The 22,494-nt window shown below is 33.9% G+C and overlaps 1 protein-coding gene across 1 annotated transcript; it reads right to left on the bottom strand.

Annotated features, from left to right (window-relative positions):
• Positions 1–337: 337 nt before the first annotated feature.
• RERGL (RERG like) lies at positions 338–8,776 on the bottom strand. The gene is made up of 5 exons (XM_047065116.1): positions 8,725–8,776; positions 7,621–7,677; positions 3,558–3,631; positions 3,144–3,292; positions 338–620 (listed from the first exon to the last, which is right to left on the bottom strand). The coding sequence occupies exons 1-5, from the start codon at positions 8,774–8,776 to the stop codon at positions 338–340; spliced, it is 615 nt and encodes a 204-aa protein (XP_046921072.1).
• Positions 8,777–22,494: the final 13,718 nt, after the last annotated feature.

The raw sequence follows: 22,494 nt of genomic DNA on the forward strand, positions 1-22,494 counted from the left end.
AGAAATAAATATAATAAAGGTAAACTGAGGCCTGTGGAGGTAGTTTAATAAAATCATTAAGCAGTTATACAAGCAAACTATACAGCAATGCATTGGTAAGTTATAGCGAGTGCCATTTTGTGTAATAAGGAAAAGGCTGGGTGTGAAGCATGAGTGTACAAGATACAAACAACCAAACGGCAAGCTATATATTTGAAAACACAGCTGTGGTTTATGTTCAGTCAGTTCATATCTCTAAGAGAACTATTTTTTTTAATGCATACAAAGGGCAAATTTCATTATCATGTGAATATTTAAAACTCTCTGATATAATAAATCCCCTAGGGTTACATGTCTGCTAAACAGATTTCCGTCTCTTTCCAAATACATTATTGATCAGTTTAGCCATTGATTTAGATCCACTGGGTCTTCTCTTTTCTTTGAGTTTGAAGTTTGTCAGGATGTCCTTGATAATTCTGATAAACATCATCTCTACCTCCAGACACTGCTCTGCTGCAGATAATTCACAGAATTGGCAGCGGTTATCCAATGCCAGCTTTTGCCCTTCTTCCCAGCCAACCTCTCGCACGTGACAGAGATCTTGCTTATTACCAACCAGAAGCACCGCTGATTCCACAGCTCTGAAATGTAGAACACAACTTTGGCAAAATTATTTTACATCTCTTTTTTTTTTTTTTTGCATTAGTAGGTTTATATAAAAATGAATTAAGGACAAAAAAATTATTGTGTGTGTATATGTGCTTCTTATGGTCATATGTAAGTGTACGACACAAATCCCCAATTATTTACAAAAATTATAGAATGTGGTATGTGACACAGAAGTAACAAGACTATTAAAGCATAGGATTTGCATTGATACAAACCTATTCTTGAATAATGGCTCTGTTTACCAACAAGGCATGATTATTAATTTTCCAACTTCCATTATCCTATATGTAAAACAATCGTGAAATAGCACGTGTTACACAGAATTCTCATGGAGATTTAATTAAATGATGTACATAAAAATACCTAGCACAGTCAGCAAAAGATGCTTACCAAGTATTATTTTTCATTTCCTTATCAATTGAAAGAGAAGGACTAACTAATATGTTTTTACTGAATAGCTACTATAATTGAACAATTTAGATATAATTTTCCTAGGGAAAAATATTACTCAATACTCATTGCTGTTTGTTCTTTGTTATTATCCATTATACCATAGTCTAGAGATAAATGTTATAATCTCAAGACCTTGTGCAATTTTTCTGTTTATTTAAGAAATATGTTTCCAGAGCTCCTGGGTGTCTCAGTCGGTTAAGCATCCAGCTCTTGATTTCGGCTCAGGTCATGATCTCACAGTTTGTGGGAGTGAGTCCCGCACCGGGCTCTGTACTGACAGCACAGAGCCTGCTTAGTATTCTCTTTTTCCCTCTCTCCTTGCCTCGCCCTCCCTGTCTCTCAATATAAGTATTTTTTTTAAAGAAAAACATTTCTTTGTTAAGATAATGTCTTCAACAAATATCAATAATTTTTCCTCGGTTACAGAGACAAATTTCTAAAACAGGGTTTCATTTGAAAGATAGAGTAAGACAACTAGTCCTTATAAATGCCATGGAACTCTGCCAAGTTATCTACTATAGGGAAGAAATGAATAAATGCAGTCTTCAACTCTATCTATAAAGATACTGTCTTTAGATTCTGCTAAAAGTCAGTTTCATTTGCATGATGGTGTGTGTGAGTGGTGAGGGGAAAAGCACTGTGTCTGTTAGACTTTTCAGGGTATTAATATTTTTTCTATAAAATTCAGAAAAGTATTGTAAAGGATTAATGGGGAAAGGATAAGTGAAATATTTTTAAGGGTGACTCATAATCAGATATAATTTTATAAAACAGTAACATATTTTGCTATCCTAGACTATCTACAGATTGAGAAGTGGAAATACTCTAAAAATTACTTAGTACATTAAGAAGATTGCCTGAAAAATGTCAAGTATAGGTGTTTTCATTTTTATGTTTTGACTATTCTTAAGTGATTCTTTTGATTTGGAAGAATAGTGAAGGAATTTTATTATTACCCCTTACCTAAGTCATGCTGCTTAAATATGAGGCATTTAATGCTTAAAACAATGAAGTTCAAAACAAAAATCTGTAATATGAGAGGAAATCAGAGCTGCAAGTTACCTCGGTAAAATCAAATCCTTTTCTCCTACCATGTTTCTATCAGTTTTATAACCAGAAAAATGAGGTCTAGAGATTAAAGTGGTTTACCTAAGGTCAATCAGATATAAACAAGAATTTACGTCAATTGACTTCAGGGAAACAACCTTTATCAATCATTATCCCATGGTTTCTTGATAGTGGGCATTTAAAATAGATATAAAAACACATATACCAATTTTCAGTAATAATATTGTGCTTCTTGCTTCCCAGATTAAAGTGTTATTTTGGATTCTAAGGGCAAATCTTATCACGAGCACAAAGAATCCTTTATATCAGCATGTCAAATAAAAATAAATATTTTAAATGGGAGAGGTTCAAACAAAAAAATAAAGAAAATGGGAAATTCATGTGTAAATGTATATCTAATAATACAAGAATGGCTTAAGGCAGGTACGCCTTCCCTCATAGTTTCTTTGTGTCAAGACAATTAACAATGGGTAATCATTGATCAGTTCTTTATTTTAGGAGGTGAAACAGAGAAAAATGTATTCTCATACTTAGATTCGTAATGGTTTGATTATTCAGTCTATTTTGCTTTGATAGATTGAACAACCCAATGACAAGGAATTGGATGCCAAATGTAACAAATTTGGATTTATTTAATATCCTTAACATTTTTGTGGGAATGAAAAGAAAAGGTTGAAAAGTGAACTATCTTGTGTACAGAGAACCATTTTGCAAGTGAGTGTCATGTTAACAATAGAAGCTGTCTTGTAAAATAGCCATTTACTCAGAGCAAGTAACTGTTTATGTCAGCCAGGATATAAAGTATTCTCATCTTATTCCTTTTACTACATGTGTAACTCCTGTGGAATGGAAGGTGAATTGTTCAGGGCTGTTAAATTTTGTAATTGGAAGGCTGTATTAAGCTCTTCCTAATGATGCTTATAGCTATGATGATTTACTAAAAGGAAAGGCAAGAGGAATGGAGAATATCTTACCTTTTACAATGACTAGTTTGTGGCTCCCGAATTCTGTAGACCAGTGCTTTTGCAAAAGCAAATGAGGACCTGTCACTGATGTCATACACAATAACAAACCCATCTGCCCAATGCAGTTCACTTGTGAGGGAAAATTTTGCTTTCTTTGGCTGAAAATAAATCAAGCAAATTGAAACTGGTGGGATATTCCACCTGTATTTGACACTTCAGACAATTAATTAATGGTAACCCATTTTATCAAAAAATAGATAGATATTGGAGTTTATAATATTAAAAATAATCTCTTAAAATTTTAATTAAAATTGAGAACACATTTCAGTTTTAAGACTGGCAACTTTACATTTACTCTTACCCAATCTTCTTCAAATCATGATTAAAAAAAAATAAAATAAAATAATACTTTGTTTTACTTACTTGAGAACAAGGGTCATATATTTCTAGGTTCAGTTGCTTCCCTTCCAAATACAAATGCTTACTATAGATAGATTCTGCAAAATATACATATATTCAGTGTCATTATGGAAATACTCTAGAATTAAAAAAAATAAATTCATATTTGTATTACAGTCTTGCAAATTCAACTGGTCAGATTTTAGTGGAATAGAACAGTGGCTTTTTTTAACTGTTAGTGATCAAATACATGCATGTTATATTTGCTCATACATATATGTATTTCTTACAAATAAATTTTTCCACCATATCTATTCAACTACATGCTTTTGTGCTTATCTACTTATCTTCCATCTTACAACTATGGATGAATTATCTGTGTTTCCAAGGCCAATCCATTCATCATGAACTAGTTACCATTTCCTCTGATCGACTGAGAGACATAACCATACCAATTCCACCTCTCTCTTCTGCATCGTAAACTGTTCCTCTCTACTATATCATTATTAACTGCTGAATGTCTCCTAACTTAACAATCCTTTAGAACCCCCAATCTCTTCAACTATTGCCACATTGCTCTCCTAGCCTTTTAGTAAGTATCTACACCTCTGTGTCCAATTTCTGTCTCCATCCAGCTCTTTGAATCATTCCAATCAGGCTTTAGTTCCAAGAACTTAAATAAACCTGTTCTTATCAAGGTTATGGTTTTAGATTCAATGGATAATTCTGTCTTGAGCTTATGTGTCCTAGTAGAATTAATAGAGCTGATCACTGCTCCCTCCTTATAATGTTTTTTTCTTTATTCTTTGTTGCTCCGTATTAATCTTTTTCATTTGTCCCACCATGTCTTCTCACACTCCAGACATGGGTCTAGGTTATGGATCTCTTCTCTATCTATACTCCCTGGCTAATCTCATTCAGATTTTTATACAACAGTTATTGCTGATGAACCCAATTTATATCTCCAGCCTAGCCCTCTTCCTTGAACCTCAGACACAAACAACTACTGCTATCGGACACCTCCCTTTAGATACTTAATAGACATCTCACCCTGAAAATACTTAAAATGGAATCCCTGACTCCCCTGAAAAGATTGTATCTTCCACAATTTTCTGTTTCATTAAATTATATACCCATAACTCCAATTTATCAGGTTAAAAGCCTTAAGTCATCCCTGATCCTTTCTTTCTTTTACTTCCCATATTTATCCTATTAAAAATTCCTTTTAGGGGCACCTGGGTGGCTCAGTCGTTAAACGGCCGACTTCAGCTCAGGTCATGATCTCGCGGTCTGTGAGTTCGAGCCCCGCGTCAGGCTCTGTGCTGACAGCTCAGAGCCTGGAGCCTGTTTCAGATTCTGTGTCTCCCTCTCTCTCTGACACTCCCCTGTTCATGCTTTGTCTCTCTCTGTCTCAAAAATAAATAAATATTTTTTAAAAATTCCTTTTATTCTATCTTTAAAGTATATTTTGAATTTATCTGTTTCTCATTATCTCCATTGTTAGTACTATGATGCAAGCCATCATTAGTTTTTATTTAGAGTATTACAAAACCTCCTCATTCATCTCTCTGTTTTACCTCCTTCTTAACTCCCTTCTTGTGCCTAGTCTATTCTCAACACAGGAGCAAAAGTGAACCTTGTAGCCAAATCATATCCCTTGTCTGATCAAATCTCTCCAATGGCTCCCCATCTCACTTGGATAAACCAAAGCCTTTAAAATGCCTGAAAATGTCCCTCTTTGTTTAGTCTCCCATCACTTCTATGACTTCTTTGGCTATACTCTCTCAAATTATTTGCACACAAACTACACCATCCTCCATAGCGTTCCTCAACTTTTTTCAGAAATTCCCTCCCTCAGAATTTTGGTAATTGTTTCTTCTGCCTGGAATGTAATCCTCCAGATACCTTGATGGCTCAATTTCACCACCTTTATTTCTCTATCCAAATATCACCTTCTCGGCAAAGTCTACCCTGACTACCCTATTTTAAATTTAAATTTTAACATACCATATTAGTGCCATTCCCCCATGATATTTTCTTTTTCTTTATAGCAGTTATCATCATCTGAAATAACTTGTACTTTTTTTTTTTTAAACTGACCCTTCCTTCCAGAATATAAATCTTATGGGGGCTTGGATATTTGTCTATTTTGTTCAATACTGTAGCTTCTCTATCTAGAAGAATACCTGGGACATGGTAGGTGCTCAATAAATATTTGTTTAATGAATAAAAGACTTCCTTTCTGTAACTGTTCCTCCAGAGTTTAATAAAATACCTACCTGTCTCCAAAATGGCACACTGACAAAAAAATCATGACCCATTCTGGCAACATAACCCATAGTTAAAAAGATATAGTAAGATTTGGGGAGCTGACTTCAGGGGTTAAGGATGCATTTTAAAATCCTTTTAGGTTATATTTAATGAAATTTGTTATAGTTTCATTAAACCTTAAAATATGTTTTCAGACAGTTCCTTGTAACTTCATAGGTTACTACTGACTGTGAACCCTAAAAGTTCCTTCTAGACATTTAAACATATCTACTCAAAAATAAAAAGCTGCCATCTGGGGTCACTAACTCTTAACTTTTTAGAATTTTATTATTTCCCCTTCTGGTCTTCATTTACAAGATGGAATCATTTTCTGCCAGTTTTTCCTCGTGCAGTGATGATCTTTTTGCTCGTTTGTCTTTTCAAAATGTCTCTAAGTCATATATTTTTTAATGGAAATGTACCAGCCTGAAATGTATACACTTCATTTGTTTATATAACTATATCTTATAAAAGATTAAGGTGATTTTTGTTGTTGTTGTTGCTGTTGTTATTTTTGGGTGTGGTTTTATTTGTGTTGGTTTGGTTTTGTAATTGTGGAACATCTTCTCCTGCCTGACTCTTTGTGTTATATTGACTTTTTTTGACAGAGGTTTTTCACCTGAGAATTTAAACAATAGGAATTTCTTTTTCTATGTATTTCTTCTATCTTTAATCAGTTTTCAAGCACTTTCCCTAAAATATTCCCAATGTCATATGGATTGAAGTAGTATGTTAGATACATGTAGAAAGTAATACAATATAATACCTTAACGTAAGTTTCTAAAATTCTGGAATAATGCTACCTCATGAATGGAGGCTTTCTTGCTTGCTTGCTTGCTTTCTTTCTTTTTTTGGTGGAGGAGATTATTTCTTATGGAAAAACACGTTTGCAATTATAACTTCCTCTTAATCTAAGTAAGAATTATTGCACCAAAATATCAAAATCATTCCCCTTTCTTCCAATTCTCATAATTTTTTATACTCTGCTGTTCTTGTTTGAAAAACATAAAGCAAAATCACTTTTCCCTCATGTCTTAAATCAGGTGAGATATTAGTACTAATTAGTACTAATGTTGATTGTTAATATTAGTATTAATATTGATTAATTGCTGAGCCAAAAATATACTCAAAACTCTGGCAAAGTTCCTCACTTTTTATTAATGCCTCACTCTGATATATCCCATATGTCATGCTAATTCTGAACAAAATAAATTTAGAGCAGAGTTAGTAAAATTATTCTAAGATTATATTAAGACACTTGTTTTAGAATTTCTCTGAAACTTAGATATACAACCTAGATAATTTTGATATGATCTTTAATCAAGGTATAATTTTCCCATTATTTTCACATGGGAATAAATTAAAATAAGCTTTATTTTGTAGTTACTAGTGCTTTTATAATTAATATGTCTTCATCTTTCAACAAATGTTTATTTAATTTCAAAACTGTTTCATAGTTTACAAAAATATTCACACTGACACGCTTCACAATATTAGGAGAGGGGGATCTTAGTTTTAATGTTCTTCTGATTCTAGACTGAAACAAACTGACTTCCTAATCCATCTCACTTAACATCAAATTGGGTGAATTTTATCATAAAAGCACATTCTATTCAAGTACCTAGTTTGATATTTCCAACCAGAATCTGAATAAATAAGTTGCTGAAAAATGCAAAAATGGAAAATTCTACCAAAATGCTTCAGTGACCTTAATTGTGGTTTAATTAAAATGATGAAATTTTAAAGGTTAAAAAAAAAGTCTAAAGTGGTGACTTACCAAAATTAGAAGCATATTCTCCAATGAATCGCTTGGTAAGAAACCTTACTGTAAGTGCTACAAGACAAACAGGCTGGACTTAGTGTCTTTTCTGTTTTAGGATACAGATAACTTAGTTATGTACATAAGGTTTTATCTTTCAGCTCAAAAATTACCAAGCATTAATGCAGACCTTAAAGCTTTATTAAATTCTAGTCTAAATAATAGTCATCAAGATTTTCACTGTACAACCATAAAGATTAAAAGACTAGAAAGTGATCTGCCTATTCAAATCACTATGTAATTAATTCATGAATGCAAACAGGTAAGACAGCTTACTTTATGTAACAGAAACAGAGTTCTCATTAAGTTTCAGATTCAAGAACTATACCATCTCTTTATATTCTTTACCAGATCAAATCTGGCTCTAATAGTAACAAGGACAATATTACACATTTGTTTATCACACAGTTGTTTGCAAGGATAGAGGGACTTCAAAACCCAGGAAACAGAAAAAAGACCTCTAGTGTGGGTTTATCTTGCTGCAGCTCCTGGGTCTGGACAGTTGTCGTCGTTCATTGAGATCAGGTAGCTCTATTGATGGCATCCTCACCACCATCATAACGGAACCAAAACCAAAATCCGGTAAAATAAAACAAAACCGTGACTTCCAAAGTCAGGGGCACCTGTTGCTCAGTCTGCAGGCATCTACAAAGCCACGCCCATCCTGTTTTTTCACCTCAGGAATGTTGCATTTAAAACATAATCCACAGGTTTCCCTGCATTCTTCTCCACCCTTAGGCTCCAAGCAGAAGAATCAGTTCAAGGCCATTGTTTGGCCACTAGTGGATGTGAGGGCAGGTGTGTTAGAGTGAGAAGTAGGTTGGGATGGTGATGGAGTGATTTACTGTTATTCCTACAAATTAATACTTCGAACAGTTATCTTTCTCAAAGTGCCTATAAGTTCTATAAATATACAGTTAATTGCATTACTTCCTCATAAAAATGAAAACTCCTAATGAAAAGTAGTATACATAATTATGTAGCTATATTTACCTATTAGGTCAATATATTTCTCACTCGTTTCATACTCTGCACCGTGCCACAGTATGCAACACCACTCACCAGATTTGCCTGTTCCTTCGCCACCCAAGACAGCAAGCTTCACATCGTTCATCTTGTCTTTCTGATCCTTCTTGCTCAGTCCTGTCTTTTGGAGCTATACTGACTTGAGCCCAGCATGTGCTTTTTAAAATCCTTTTTACTAATGCTGCTATCATTTCTCTAAGGCCAACTCCGCCCCATATTCCTCCCATCCAATAATAACTTTAAAAATGTTTTCCTGGAGTCTTTTTAAACATATTCCATTTAAAAAAATAAACATTGCAGTTACTATTTAGACATAAAGTCTTCGTAAGTCAATAGTTAAGAATTTCACAGAAATTCTGCAGAAGATTCTTAAGTCAGCTAAGAAAGCTTAGTTCCCAATCCTCTACTTTTTGTGTACCAGGAATTTAACTTTCTAGGACCTAGAAAAATGATTTCTCTAAATAAGAAAATGAGGTTTTAGAGGATGAGTATACATTCCTGTAAATCTACTTTGAGTGGCTCAGTTTTGATTTTTCTATAAAACCTGAGCCTATATTTTCTTGGACTTTTTCTGTGAAAGACAAAGGGAATAAGTTTACTCAGTCATGACAAGAAATGAGAGAAGGAAGAGGATGGCTGTCTCAGATGTAGTTGTTTAGGAGTGACAGCAGGGCACATAAACACACAGCCCATGTTTTTGAGTCATATGAGGCTTTAATGAAAAATACGGACACTACAGAGTTTTATCTCTGCAATGTCTTTCTTAATAAGCTCTCTCTCTCTCTCTCTCTCTTTTAGGTCAATAGACAATAGTATGGTTTCTGAGAAAAAAATAAAGCAAGCAGCTTCATGTTGTTTAAAAAGCAATAAGCAGAAGCCTGTCATGTTTCCTTCTGTGGTACTGTGGTACCCCACATTACTTTCTTTCCTTTCTCTCTCTTCATTTGTGTATGTATAAACTGGAGAGTTGAGAAAAGAGTACAACAACAAATAGAAGAACTCAACCTTGTGTACTAAATTTTGAGACCCAGGTAAAGGAGTTTCATTTCTAGGCTGGGTTGATCACAGGTATAACATGCTTTTTAAAAATGCATTTATTTAGCAAACATTGAGCAACTGCCGCTTTTTATTGAAGATGTGTTGAGTTAACAAGGTCAACAATTAAAGAATTCATTAAGATTCCTTAATGAATCTCCAGTCTACTAAGATGAAAATTGACATAATTAGAATTATAATAGACATGATCATGGCTAAAACAGAGCTCTAACCAAGGGCTGAGGAAAGCAGAGCAGTGCATTGAAAGATCTTCAAAAAGTAGGTAAAGCTTGAAACATGAGCAGGACCCAACAGAAGAAAGAAAAAGTGATTGGGAATTAGGGAGATGTGTCTATTCCAAAAGAAGAAATAGACTCTGTAAAGAAAAAGAAAAAAAAAAGGAAGAGAGAGTATGGCAATTTGTGATATCAAGGTTAACACATGAACCATAAAAAAAAATTAAAAATAACCTATGTTCTCTCTGTAATCCATACACCTATTTTAAGAGTAACAGGTAATTATTTTTTTTATTAAGGGAGTTTACTAGCTGATTTATTATATTATGAAATTGAAAGTTTTTTTCCTCTATTTGGAGAAATTATATTTTTATCTTAAGAAAGTTCTGACTGATGTCTTTAGAAAGTTTAGTATACCTACTGATATGAAGGAAAAGCTTAATTTCATAGCATGCATGATATTGAAAACAATATATAGTTACATATATATACCTACATTTTTTTTGCCATATCCTGCTCCTCCCCACTGCCACTGAATTCCAAAACTAAATCTAATAAAAAAGCAGCCTAAGGGCACTTGGTTCCAGGGATCAAGCCCTGCCTCAATTCTCTCTCTCCTCTATGCCCCTACCTCCAAAAGCACGCCCACTCATGCTCTCTCTCTCTCTCAAAATAAACAAACATTAAAAAAAAGCAGCCTAGTGTTGGAATAGAGTGAATATAATTATGTACATGCTTTTCTAAGAAACAGAGTGTCTATATATTTTTTGGCCTCAGGTAAAGGGTGCTAACATATGAATGTTCTGATAGACATATTACTTATACTACCCAAAATCCTTTCACCTTTCCCTAAATAAATATTTATTCACAACCAATATAATTTTTTGTTACTTTATTCATTTATTGAATGAACAAAAATTTATTGAGTGTCTACTATAGGCTTGGCACTATTTTCAATGCTAGAAACATATTAGTGAATAAAGTACTTACAGATTCTGTTCATTCAAGATGGACCTTAAATATTAAAAAATAAGTAACGATTACATATCAGGTATTCATTAATGCTATAATTTTATCTGTTTAATTTTGAGGTCAAGTTAACCGGCCCTTTTCAACTAATCTCATTTCCCTGTAATTTCTGTTAGAATAGATGCAAAGTTTTTTCACCAAAAGCTGCGGATTCAGAGGGTGGAGTGATTAAAAAAATCTCCAAGGAGAAAGATTATCTTTGTTCCATTATACTGTTCTAGAACATTAAAAAGATGGACTACTTCCCAACTCACTTTCTGTGTCTGCAATAATCTAAAATAGACATGAATGGTATACATAGACAAACAGAAAACAAAGAAATCATAGAAATACAATGTTATTTATGAATATAGATCCCCAGGTCTGAAGTATATTAGCAAATCAAATCCAGAAGTGTATTTAAAGAGCCAATTGTAATGAGCTAGTAGAATTTATTCTAAGAAAGGCAAGTTGATTGAACAACAGGAAGTTTGGTAAAATATTCTAATACATTAGCATGATAAAGGAGAAAAACTGTATGAATAACCTGCTGCTAAAAGCATTTCATGAAATTTAACAACTGCTTAAAACAAAATACTTAGTAATCTAAAAATACATCTAACTTGATTAAGTTTATATGTTTTTAATCCACATATCAGAAAAATAACAAATACATATAGAATTTTTACTCTTAATTTCCTCTAAAAAGAGTATTTTGTCTGTTAATTTTAGCACAGAATTCGTAGTCCTATTCAATACAATGAGGGGAAGAAATTACGTATATGAAAAAGGGGAGAAAAATAGTTACAACCTACAAATGATATTTTCCTTACCTGTATTTTATCTACATTATTAGCATACGTAAGATCATTCAGTAAGCTGGCCAAGTAAAAGAAAAACATAGAAACAATAATTCCAGATGATAAAAATAGCAGCTAACACATGTTTTACACAGTGTATAACAGGTAATTTTTTAACATGTTTTCCAAGTATAACTACATTTAACCCTCTGAGAAACTTCAGGTAGGTGCCATTATTATATAATACAAATACAGTCCTTTTTCACAAAGAAAGGAAAAAAAGAAGTAAAAAGAAGAAAACTAAAAAGGAATGTATAGGATTTATATGATGAATTCTCTTACTGAAGATTATCAAATAAGACTTGAATACATGGACAAACATAAATAGAATGGCCCAATGTTATAATTATTACCAAATCAATCTAAAAGTAAAATGCAATGACAATTAAAAGCCCAACAGGGGCGCCTGGGTGGCGCAGTCGGTTAAGCGTCCGACTTCAGCCAGGTCAGGATCTCGCGGTCTGTGAGTTCGAGCCCCGCGTCAGGCTCTGGGCTGATGGCTCAGAGCCTGGAGCCTGTTTCCGATTCTGTGTCTCCTTCTCTCTCTGCCCCTCCCCCGTTCATGCTCTGTCTCTCTCTGTCCCAAAAATAAATAAACGTTGAAAAAAAAAATTTTTTTAAAGCCCAACGAAGACGGTTTGATTGAATGTAGACAGCTTATTTTGAAAAAGAAAATATGTAAGAATAAATGAGGAATTTTTAGGTAAAAGGGTGACAAAATACCTCTCATGAAGCAAATAATATACCAAAAAAAATACTATTCTATTAAAATGTGATTGATAGGCTCATTAATCGAATAGATTTTTGAGTACAGAATTTGAGTACATAGAAATTTATTTTATTATGAATGCAATGCTTTTAATACATGTTATTTTTAAATTATGTTGATGCTATTAGAAAAAAAATCTTAGAACAATGTGTTATATCTGTACCATATGCCACACAGAAAAATAAATTATGAATACTAAAAATCTTAGTGTGAAAATTAAATTCAGAGAAGTTTACATAGCCTTTGACATATATATGAGAATCTTCCAAATAATTGTAGAGAGGGAAAAGTCTTCTTAAGAAATAGATCCAGGGGCACCTGGGTGGCTCAGTCGGTTAGTGTCTGACTTTAGCTCAGGTCATGATCTTGCTGTTCATGAATTTGAGGCCCGCATCAGGCTCTGTGCTGACAGATCAGAGCCTGGAGCCTGCTTCAGATTCTGTGTCTCCCTCTGTCTGTCTGCCCCTCCCCCACTCACGTTTTGTCTCACTCTTCGTCTCAAAAATAAACATTAAAATATTTTTTAAGAAAAAAATCTAAAGACATATACAAAAATATATATAGAAAAACCAATATAATGAATTTTCATAATTGATCTGTAAGTGTTGGTTATGTTACTCCCATGGGATTATTTAACAAAGTGTGTGAATTTGTACGTTTAATAGAAAATAAGTTTGTAGCTACAAATGGATTCTTTTTAATCAGAACTGAGGTATTTGTTTCACTTCAAATTATAATCCATGTTTCTAAAAGAAAGTTGTAGCAGAAAACAAGTGTTTTTAAAATGGAATTACTTCTGGATAATGTTATGTGATAATATGGAAATTTATAATGGAAGAGTAGTTTTGTTTTTGTTTTTTAAGAAGAAAATGGTATTATTCTAATCTCACAAAGCACATGTTTTCAAACAGCTAACAGATTTAAAGTGCATTAAGAGTGTTCAGGTGTTTCCACATTATGTTGGGGTTAGGTAAGCAATCTAGGGAATATTTATAGAAAAAAAGAACATTTGATTGCTAAGCTCTATCTCTTCTTGCTCTCAAAGCACTTTATGTTATGTTTCATGACATAAATAGCACAGATAGCATTCTCAGCCAGAGATTAGGAGCAATTTCTCTGCAATCATAAATCCTCCAAAATCTCTTGCAAAGGAATTATTCAAACGCGGACATTTGCCTAAACAAATGATGAAGATATAGGAATGGTGGCTACTATACAAAAGCTCTATTAATATTAACAGTAGCTAGCATTAAAAACTTCTATTAGTCCACAGTCTGATTTGGGGGGCTATAATATATGTATTTTAGAACTAATATTTGCTTAGTACATCAATTTATGTTCTAACAGTTCACTTATTACACTTTCCTAATAGATTTCTTTTTTGTATGAGTGATTATTTTTGATGGATTGGCTATTTATTTGAACAAGTATGTAAAACAGATTGCTATGTAACAAAACTACTCCCACACTATTTGGTCTGGGAAGACTATTTTCAGAGTCTACACCTATTTTCAGTGTAGAGTCTATACTAAGTTTTTGGCTTATAGCCTCTTGAGTGTCTGTTTAAAATTTAACAAATCATACCTGAATACTGAACACCTACCTATTCTACAAATTGCAACTAATCTGAGTTTATCTTTTCTTTTTCCTCTTCCTCTTTGTGCCCCATTTCGCTTCCTGTTGGTGTGAATGTGTTTCTCCTTGCTTGCTTTCTTCCTTTATTCTTGGCTGCTTTTAAGAGGTTTTAGGTGCCTTTCTTCATCAGCAGTGTTCTAAAATTTCACAGTTATTTTCTGGTGCATGTCATTGTTTTCATTAATTGTACTGACACTCACCTCACCTTCTAAATTTAGAGATTCCTGCATCTCAGTTCTAGGAATTGTTTTTGTATTATGCCTTTAACAATTTTTTCAACTCTAGTTTTATGTGTTCTTTCTGTTTGAAATGGGCATTAATCAGATTTTGAAATTACAAGATTCATTCTTTTTTTTTAAGTTTATTTATTTATTTATTTTGAGAGAGAGAGCGAGCACGAGCAGCAGAGGTGGAAAGAGAGAGAAGGAGAGGGAAAATCCTTAGCAGGCTCCGCACTGTCAGCACAGAGCGTGATGCAGGGCTCGATCCCACGAACTGTGAGATCATGACCTGAATCAAAACCAAGAGTTGGGCACTTAACCAACTGAGCCACCCAGGATCCCCCAAGATTGACTCTTAATACTGACATTTTCTCTCCTATTGACCTGTTCTGTATCTTTAATTTCTCCTTTATGATTTATTTCATAGATTCTACCTTGAGTATGCATATATATATATATGTGCATATATATGCATGTATATATGTATACACACACACAATTTTTAAGAGTGCTTTCTTATTTGTTGCTATCGTGTTGAAATAGTGTATACATTAATTTCAATTTAAAGAAAAAGTTTGACATATGCTGCAGTAGAATTTGAAACTATATAATCCCTTTCATAGTTAACTTCACCTTTATGAATTAGTTTTGTTCTAAATTACACTGTAATACAGTAATTCAAAATAGGAGAGATAGTTTACCAGACCAAAAAAAAAAAAAAAAAAAAAAACTAAAGGAGTTCGAGGAGTTCGTGACCACTAAGTCACACCATAATACATAAATATATGATTTTTACTATATGATATATGTGTGTAGGAATTTCAATTAAACAAGGTAAAGATGCTTATATCATTCCCAAACAACTTGAAAACTCAGTTGACATCATTAATAGAACTGACCTATGAAAGTTATGCCTTTCTAATCCTAAATCACTTTTAGAACAAGTTTTGAAAGCTAATCTTTCATTTGGGTATCATATTCTAAAGGAAAATTTTATTCAATATGTAATGTTAGTAATTCACTAAATTACATGGGACTTTTTTTTTAAGAAAAATAATGAATACCTCACCAATTTGCAAAGATTTTCAAAGCATATGTGAACTAAATAATTGAATGCCTTTGCTAATTTTTCTCAGCGTGCATACTTATAATTGCAATTATCTTTTCAAGGTAACAATTCAGTATTTATCTTACTCTTTTAAATTATTCTTGAGGTGTTTATCGTTTGATGAGATTTAGTTTCCGGCTACATATATAATAGTTGAAACATGATAGCTAATAGTAATTACAACTCAGCTATTTGCCCTCTCTCTTCTCTAAAAATGTATGTCAGTCTTTCTGTAGGCGCAAGTAATTTTCCTTGAAGTTAGTTTTTGTCAAAAGTTTGTGAGTAGACTAAAAAAGAATTTTGTTAGCTCTTAGCTGTTTCCTAATCACTTTAAGTTGGTCAGTAGAACAAAAGTGACTATGGTCTTCAAGAACTGTCTTCCTCTGTGATGTGGCCGCTCTATCAGGAAGCTTGAGTGAGCAGCATGGGGTTTACTACAGTGAGGGCACATTCTGCAAAAATAGGCATTTAAAAGGCTGAGCAATGCATTTGTGAGAAGGATATGTTACTCATACTTTCTCAACTCCTTTCATAATCCTTTAGAAATAAATAATCCAGGGGCACCTGGGTGGCTCAGTCGGTTGAGCATCTGACTGTTGGTTTTGAGTCAGGTCACAATCTTGCAGTTTCTTGAGTTCAAGTCCGGTGTAAGGCTCTGTGCTAGCAGTGTAGAGCCTGCTTGGCATTCTCTGTCTTTATTTCTCTCTTCCCCTCCCCTGCTCATGCTGTCTCTGTCTCTCTCAAAATAAATAAATAAACAAACTTTAAAAAGAGAGAAATAAATAATCCAAAATTAAATGTTCAGAATTCAAACTGAATCATACAATTAAATGGAATTGAATGAATAAAAAGTATGATTCCTCTGAAAGACTGTTATAAACAGACCTCAAAATATGTAAAGCTTCAAACAGAAGAAAAGTATATTTCCTGCTCACATAAAATACTAAATATGTGTTCCTGATCAGTGAAACATCTCTCCTCCAACATCTTCAATGTCTGGCTTCCAAATATCGTGCCCCAGGGCACTGGAAAGGGAAAAAGAAAGACAAATCATGTGTGGGAGGTTTGGGTGGGCTAGTCTGGAAGTGGTGCACTTCTCTTCTGTTCACATAAACCTGAATCATAAATGAAACATCAGTTCTTTGGCTGTTCTTGTGTCTCAAATGTTCTAGCTTTTGGACTAGCAATCATGCCATCAGTTCTGGTTCTCAGGTCTTCAGACCTGGACTGTAACTACACCATTGATTCTCCTGAATCCCCAGCTCACTGACTATAGATCTTAGGACTCCTCAGTCTCCATAGATTTATAAGCCAGTTTCTTATAACATGTATATTATTTGTGTGTATATATACACACATAATGTATATGATATATATATATCAGGTCCTATTGGTTCTATTTCTGTGAAAAACCCTAATATAATTTCCAAGATGAAATTTTATTTTCTCTAATAGTATATCTCAAAATGTAATTTGCTCAGGGTTACACAAAGAGTAAAGGCAAGCTGGCCTAAAGCCTACAGTCTTTCCACTATAACACCCCACAGATCTCTCCTTTCCCTGCTCATTGATTCTTATGTGAAATAAAACAGATTTTTCTCTCTCCAACATTTTTTGCAAGATTTTGATATTATTGCTTCAGCCTCAATGATGTTATTCCAATTGGGTTATGATACATGTTTATATTTGGCTTTTTTTTTTCTTACCTCATCTCCTTGGTTATTTTTTGAAAAGTTGAGCCCATTAGAGCACCATCCCTTTATATTCATAAGTATAAAGCCATGGTTAATTTTTTAGATATCTATTTTCTTTCTCATTTGAAGTAAATGTAATTGATTTTATTTTCAGGCTTGCTTTACACCAACTATTTTCTTCTATGGTTTTTTTTTAACTTAAAATTCTGCAATGACTTTCTTACATTTCTGCCAATTCTCTATTACAAAGAAAGCTATGTCCCACATTAGTTTGTTATTGCTGCAAAACAATTTGCCATGGACTTAATGACTTAAAACAACCACATATTTATTATCTTGGAACTTCAATAGATCAAAAGACCATGCAGCAGTGTTTAACTGGGTTTTCTGATTTGGGATCTCACCAGCCTGCAAGCTAGGTGTCAGCTGGGGCTGTGATCATCTCTGAAGCCTTATTGGTTAAAGTACTATTTCCAGTCTCCTTGTGGCTGTAGAACTCTGATTCTTCTCTTTGTTGTCGTAGTTGGTGGTGGTGGTTGTCGGCCAGGGACCTCTCTGAGTTCTTGGATACATACTGCTTACAGTTCTTGTCACTTGGGTTTGTCCATATGACCTTGCAGATAATAGATGGATAGATAGGTAGATAGGTAGATAGATAGATAGATAGATAGATAGATAGATAGATAGATAATATAAACATATAGACAGATATTGATCGTGTGTTTGTGTGAGCCTTATACATATTTATCTTAATGTAATTATAGGACTGATATTTCATCATTTCTGCCATACTGTACTAGTTAGAAGCAAATCCCAGGCCCCACCTGCACTCAAGGGGAGAGGATCACATGGGATGTGTCTCACTGGGGATCACCTTAGGGTATATCTGTAATGTGCCCTAACTCTTTATTTGATGTTTGTTCTAAACAAAGTATATCTTTATTTTGTTTTATTTATAGATGGCAAGTGTTAATGGTGATTAGATCACATTTCACATGAATAATTAAGCATGTGTGGACCTGTTTTTTAGCGTGTTCTATATAATTTTGAGTCAATGTGCTCCATATAATCCCATTAGCCAGTTATGTCTTGGAATTTCATCTTAAGAAAATGAATTAATAAGCCAGCATTTGAAAAGTGATGCATTTTTACTTGCATCATTTTGTTAGATATGGTCAGGAAGTAGGACACACTGGTTGTGAGTGCTTTGGATAGTGAGATAAGCTTATACTATCTTTCTGGTTCTTTCCCACTTGGTAAGTCATCTACTTTGAAAATAAAAGAGCAGAGCTGCCTTCATTTCAAAAGATTAAGAAATACACAGTGAGTGCTTACTATGGGCCAGACATCATGCTAGGACATTGACAGTAAGAAAGGGAAATGAATAAAATCATTCATCCTCTGCCCTTGTAAAGTTTTCATTTTAGTGAGGAAGATTCAATATTTATATATCAAGTATAAATTGAGGTAAGTACAAGGTGCCTTGTACTTGCACAGATAGGAGAAACCTAGCTAAATTCTAAAGAGTAGGTGGAATAGGCTGAATAGTGGCTCTTTAAGATATCAGGCTCTAATTAATCTGGAACCTGTAAATGTTAGAATATGTAGAAAAAAAGGATTTGCAAATGTGATTAAGAATCTTGAGATGGGGAGATTATTGAAGCGGGCTCTAATATAATCACACGCATCCTTATAAGAAGGAGGCAGAGAGGAATTTGACATGGAAGAGAAGACAATGGAACCACAGAGACAGAAATTGGAGTGATCCATCACAAGCCAACGAATGCTGAGCCACCAGAAACCAGAAGAAGCAAGGAATGGATTTTCCCTTAGTGATTCTGAGGGAGCAGGACCCTGCTGACACATCGATTCCAACCCAGTGAAACTGGTTTTGAATTTTTGGTCCCCGGAACTAGAAGAGATACTTGTTTTGTGATTTTATGCCACCAACTTTGTGGTAATCTTTTACACAAGCCTTAAGAAACTAATAGAGAATGTATTACAGACAGAAAGAACAGCTTGAACAGTCATAGAGTAGAAAGTAGATGGTAGATGCTGGGCACTGGAGTACCTCTGCATTACTGGAAAGCAAAAACTGAGTAGAAATGGTGAGAATCACAGCTCCTTGACAAAATGAATACAAATTATGGTGGCCTTACATGGCATGCTAAACACATTGTCTTATAGGACATAAAGAGTTATGAAGGATTTTTAAGTAGAAGGGGCACCTGGCTGGCTCAGTCAGTGGAGCATGCAACTCTTGATCTTGGGGTTATAAGTTCGAGCCCCATGTTGGGTGTAGAGATTACATAAAAATAATTTTTTCAAAAAAAAATTTTTAAGCAGGAGAGTAATACATTATTATTAAATGCTCCACTCTGGGAAGTAATATAAGATATGGTTTGAAGTACGGAAATAGAGAAGGTAAGAGAAACTAAGTAAGTAGAAGCAGTAATACCTGTTATGTTATTTTACACTCTCAAAGGGTCTCAGTTAAAGTGACAATGGGATCAAGGGAATATTGTTTTGAGAAATGCTTGGCCAATAAAAATTTAAAATTCAGCAGGATTCGGTGATTAGGGAGGTGGTATGAGAAAGGGAGAATAAACCTAAGATGAGTACCAAGTTCTGACTCAAAATTATGAAGTTGATAGTGGTGTTGTAACTGAGCACTTGCTTTGTTCAATTTCACTTATGAGAAGCAGTTTGAAGGAGCAAATGCCTCCCGTTTTGGGCATGTGAAGTTTGAGATATCCTTGGGGGTGTCCAGTAGTAAGCTGGCTGTACAAGTCTAATGTGAGAAAACAGGTAGAGCTGAAGGGAAAAGCAGTTCATCTTATCAATACACATTCAGCACAGAGTTAAGCTTGTTTTTATGACAGGGATTGCAAATTGATATGTGATTTTTCTGGAAAAAAAACCCCACTTTGATCTCTATAGAAGAGAGAAAGCTATTTACAAAGAGTTTTCCACATTTGGCTTTTTTAGATGATTTCTTAAGCCAAAATGCCTTAGATATTTTGGAGATTCTAAAAAAAACACTAAATAAAATATTTCTGCTTATTTTAACAACCCCATAAATAAGCATTATGGATCCTATTTGTCCCAGTTTGTAAGCATGCATTCTGAGGCTCAGAGGGGATTTTAAGTATGCAACCCGGAGAAATTCTCCTAGTAAGTAGAAGCTAGAATTTAAGCTACAGTTTCTGTGATGCATAATTTCAGTAATTTTTCTACTGTATCATGCTACCTCTTGCTTTTAATATACCTCTTCTCTAAGCTAGATGATTCTTATGGGTAGCATTTCTTGAAACTGATTTTTTAAATCAGTTTGTAGTACCATATAACAAAACTGAAAATGTTACAGAAATTAATTTTCAAAACAAATTATAGTCCTATAATGTATAGCATAGCACTAAACATAGAGTGGGTGTCCCAAATGTCATATATTAATTGTTGGCTGACAATTTTGATTGTACCAATCAAGCCAAGATTCATCACCAAATTTTCATTTTAAAAGATGATGAGTTGTGTAAAGCCAAAGTATTATTTTAACTTCTGTTACACAGAAATCTTCTGTCTCTGATAGACTTTTTTTTTAACTTATTTAAGCAAATACTTGGTCTCTGTCACTCTAATAATTAAATTCTTTCCAAAGGAACTCTAGCTGAGAACAGAAACTTCCCTATTTAGAATCTGAAGTGAAATATCCTTTTGCAAATCTGTTTTAATTTTGTGATCCTTATTCTTACACTTGTTTTTCTTATTCAATGGTGACAATATTTAGCTATGTTCTTCTCTAGTTGCAAAGGGAACTGTATTTTGTTAGGAATCTTTGAAAATACATTCACAAAAAGTATATTTGATTAAGGAAAAATGTTGACAATTTTCTTCCTCAAGAACATTTTTTTTTTCATATTACCAATGCTGTGGTTGGTTTTCTGCCCTATATGGACACATATTTAAAAGCCATTTCCATCACTAGCCTGGTTCCTAAGAACTTGGATTTGTTCCCACTATTCCCTGTCTACCAGGTTTAAAGTTGTAATAGTGACCATTTGGAGAATTCTAGTTGAGCATCAGGCTTCTCTGAACTATAAGCCTGGACAGGCCAGCTGCTCCTCAGGAACTCGTCTCTAGGGTTGGGTTCCACATGCTCTTTTCTATCGCAACCAAGCACATCCCTCTGTCTGGGGTATGCTCTATTCTTTAGTGATCATTGAAATCAAGTAGGCTTTAATACTTCAATCAAGCCATGCTGAATCAGAAAAGAATTAATATATATACAAGCATACCTCAGAAATATTGGAGGTTTGGTTCCATACCACCAGAATAAAGCAAATACTGCAACAAAGTTAATAAGGGTGTTTTTGGAACATATAAAAGTACAGTGCATATAAAAGTTATGTTTATACTATATGGTAGTCTATCAAGTACACAATAGCATAATATCTAAAAAGCACTTGTATACTTTAATTAAAAATGCTTTCTTACTAAAAATGCTAACCATCATCTGAGTTTTCCATAATCACTGATCACAGGTCACCATAATAAATATAATAATAATAAAATTTGAAATACTGTGAGAAGTACCAAAATTTGATGCAGGCACAAAGTGAGCATATGCTGTTGGAAAAAAAAATGGCGCTGATGGACTTACTTCAGGCAGGGTTGCCACAAACCTTCAATTTGTAAAATCACAGTATATGTGAAGTACAATAAAATGAGGTATGTCAGTAGAAACAAAAAATATTCAAAAATGTCCAAGATAACCATGCACAGTAATAACTTTGGAGATGATCAGTGGTAATGAAAATGAATGAGCAATTCTGAAAAACACTTAGAAAAATTTGTTTGCAAAGACAGATTCGGTTTAGAATGATGACAACTTATCAGGTCTATAATACTGGTATACTAACTGCCTTATTAACAGCAGTGGGGAAACTGATTAGAAAAGATAATTTTGGTTTCAAGATATATTATATTTGAGAGTAATCTGATTATTAAAATAACTATTAAATTTATTACGAAAGAACTATATTACCTAGGGGTGCTGGGTGGCTCAGTCGGTTAAAAGTCTGACTCTTGATTTTGGCTCAGGTCATGATCTCACAGTTCATGGAATCAAGCCCTGTGAAGGGCTCTGTACTGACAGTGTGAAGATTGCTTGGGATCCTCTCTCTCTCTCTCTCTCTCTCTCTCTCTCTCTCTGCCCCACCCCTGCTCTCCTCACATGCACT

Source organism: Lynx rufus, unplaced genomic scaffold (genome assembly GCF_022079265.1).
Source record: "Lynx rufus isolate CCGP_SWC_20201006 ecotype Redwood Valley unplaced genomic scaffold, mLynRuf1.p SCAF_7, whole genome shotgun sequence".
Taxonomy (NCBI): Eukaryota; Metazoa; Chordata; class Mammalia; order Carnivora; family Felidae; genus Lynx; species Lynx rufus.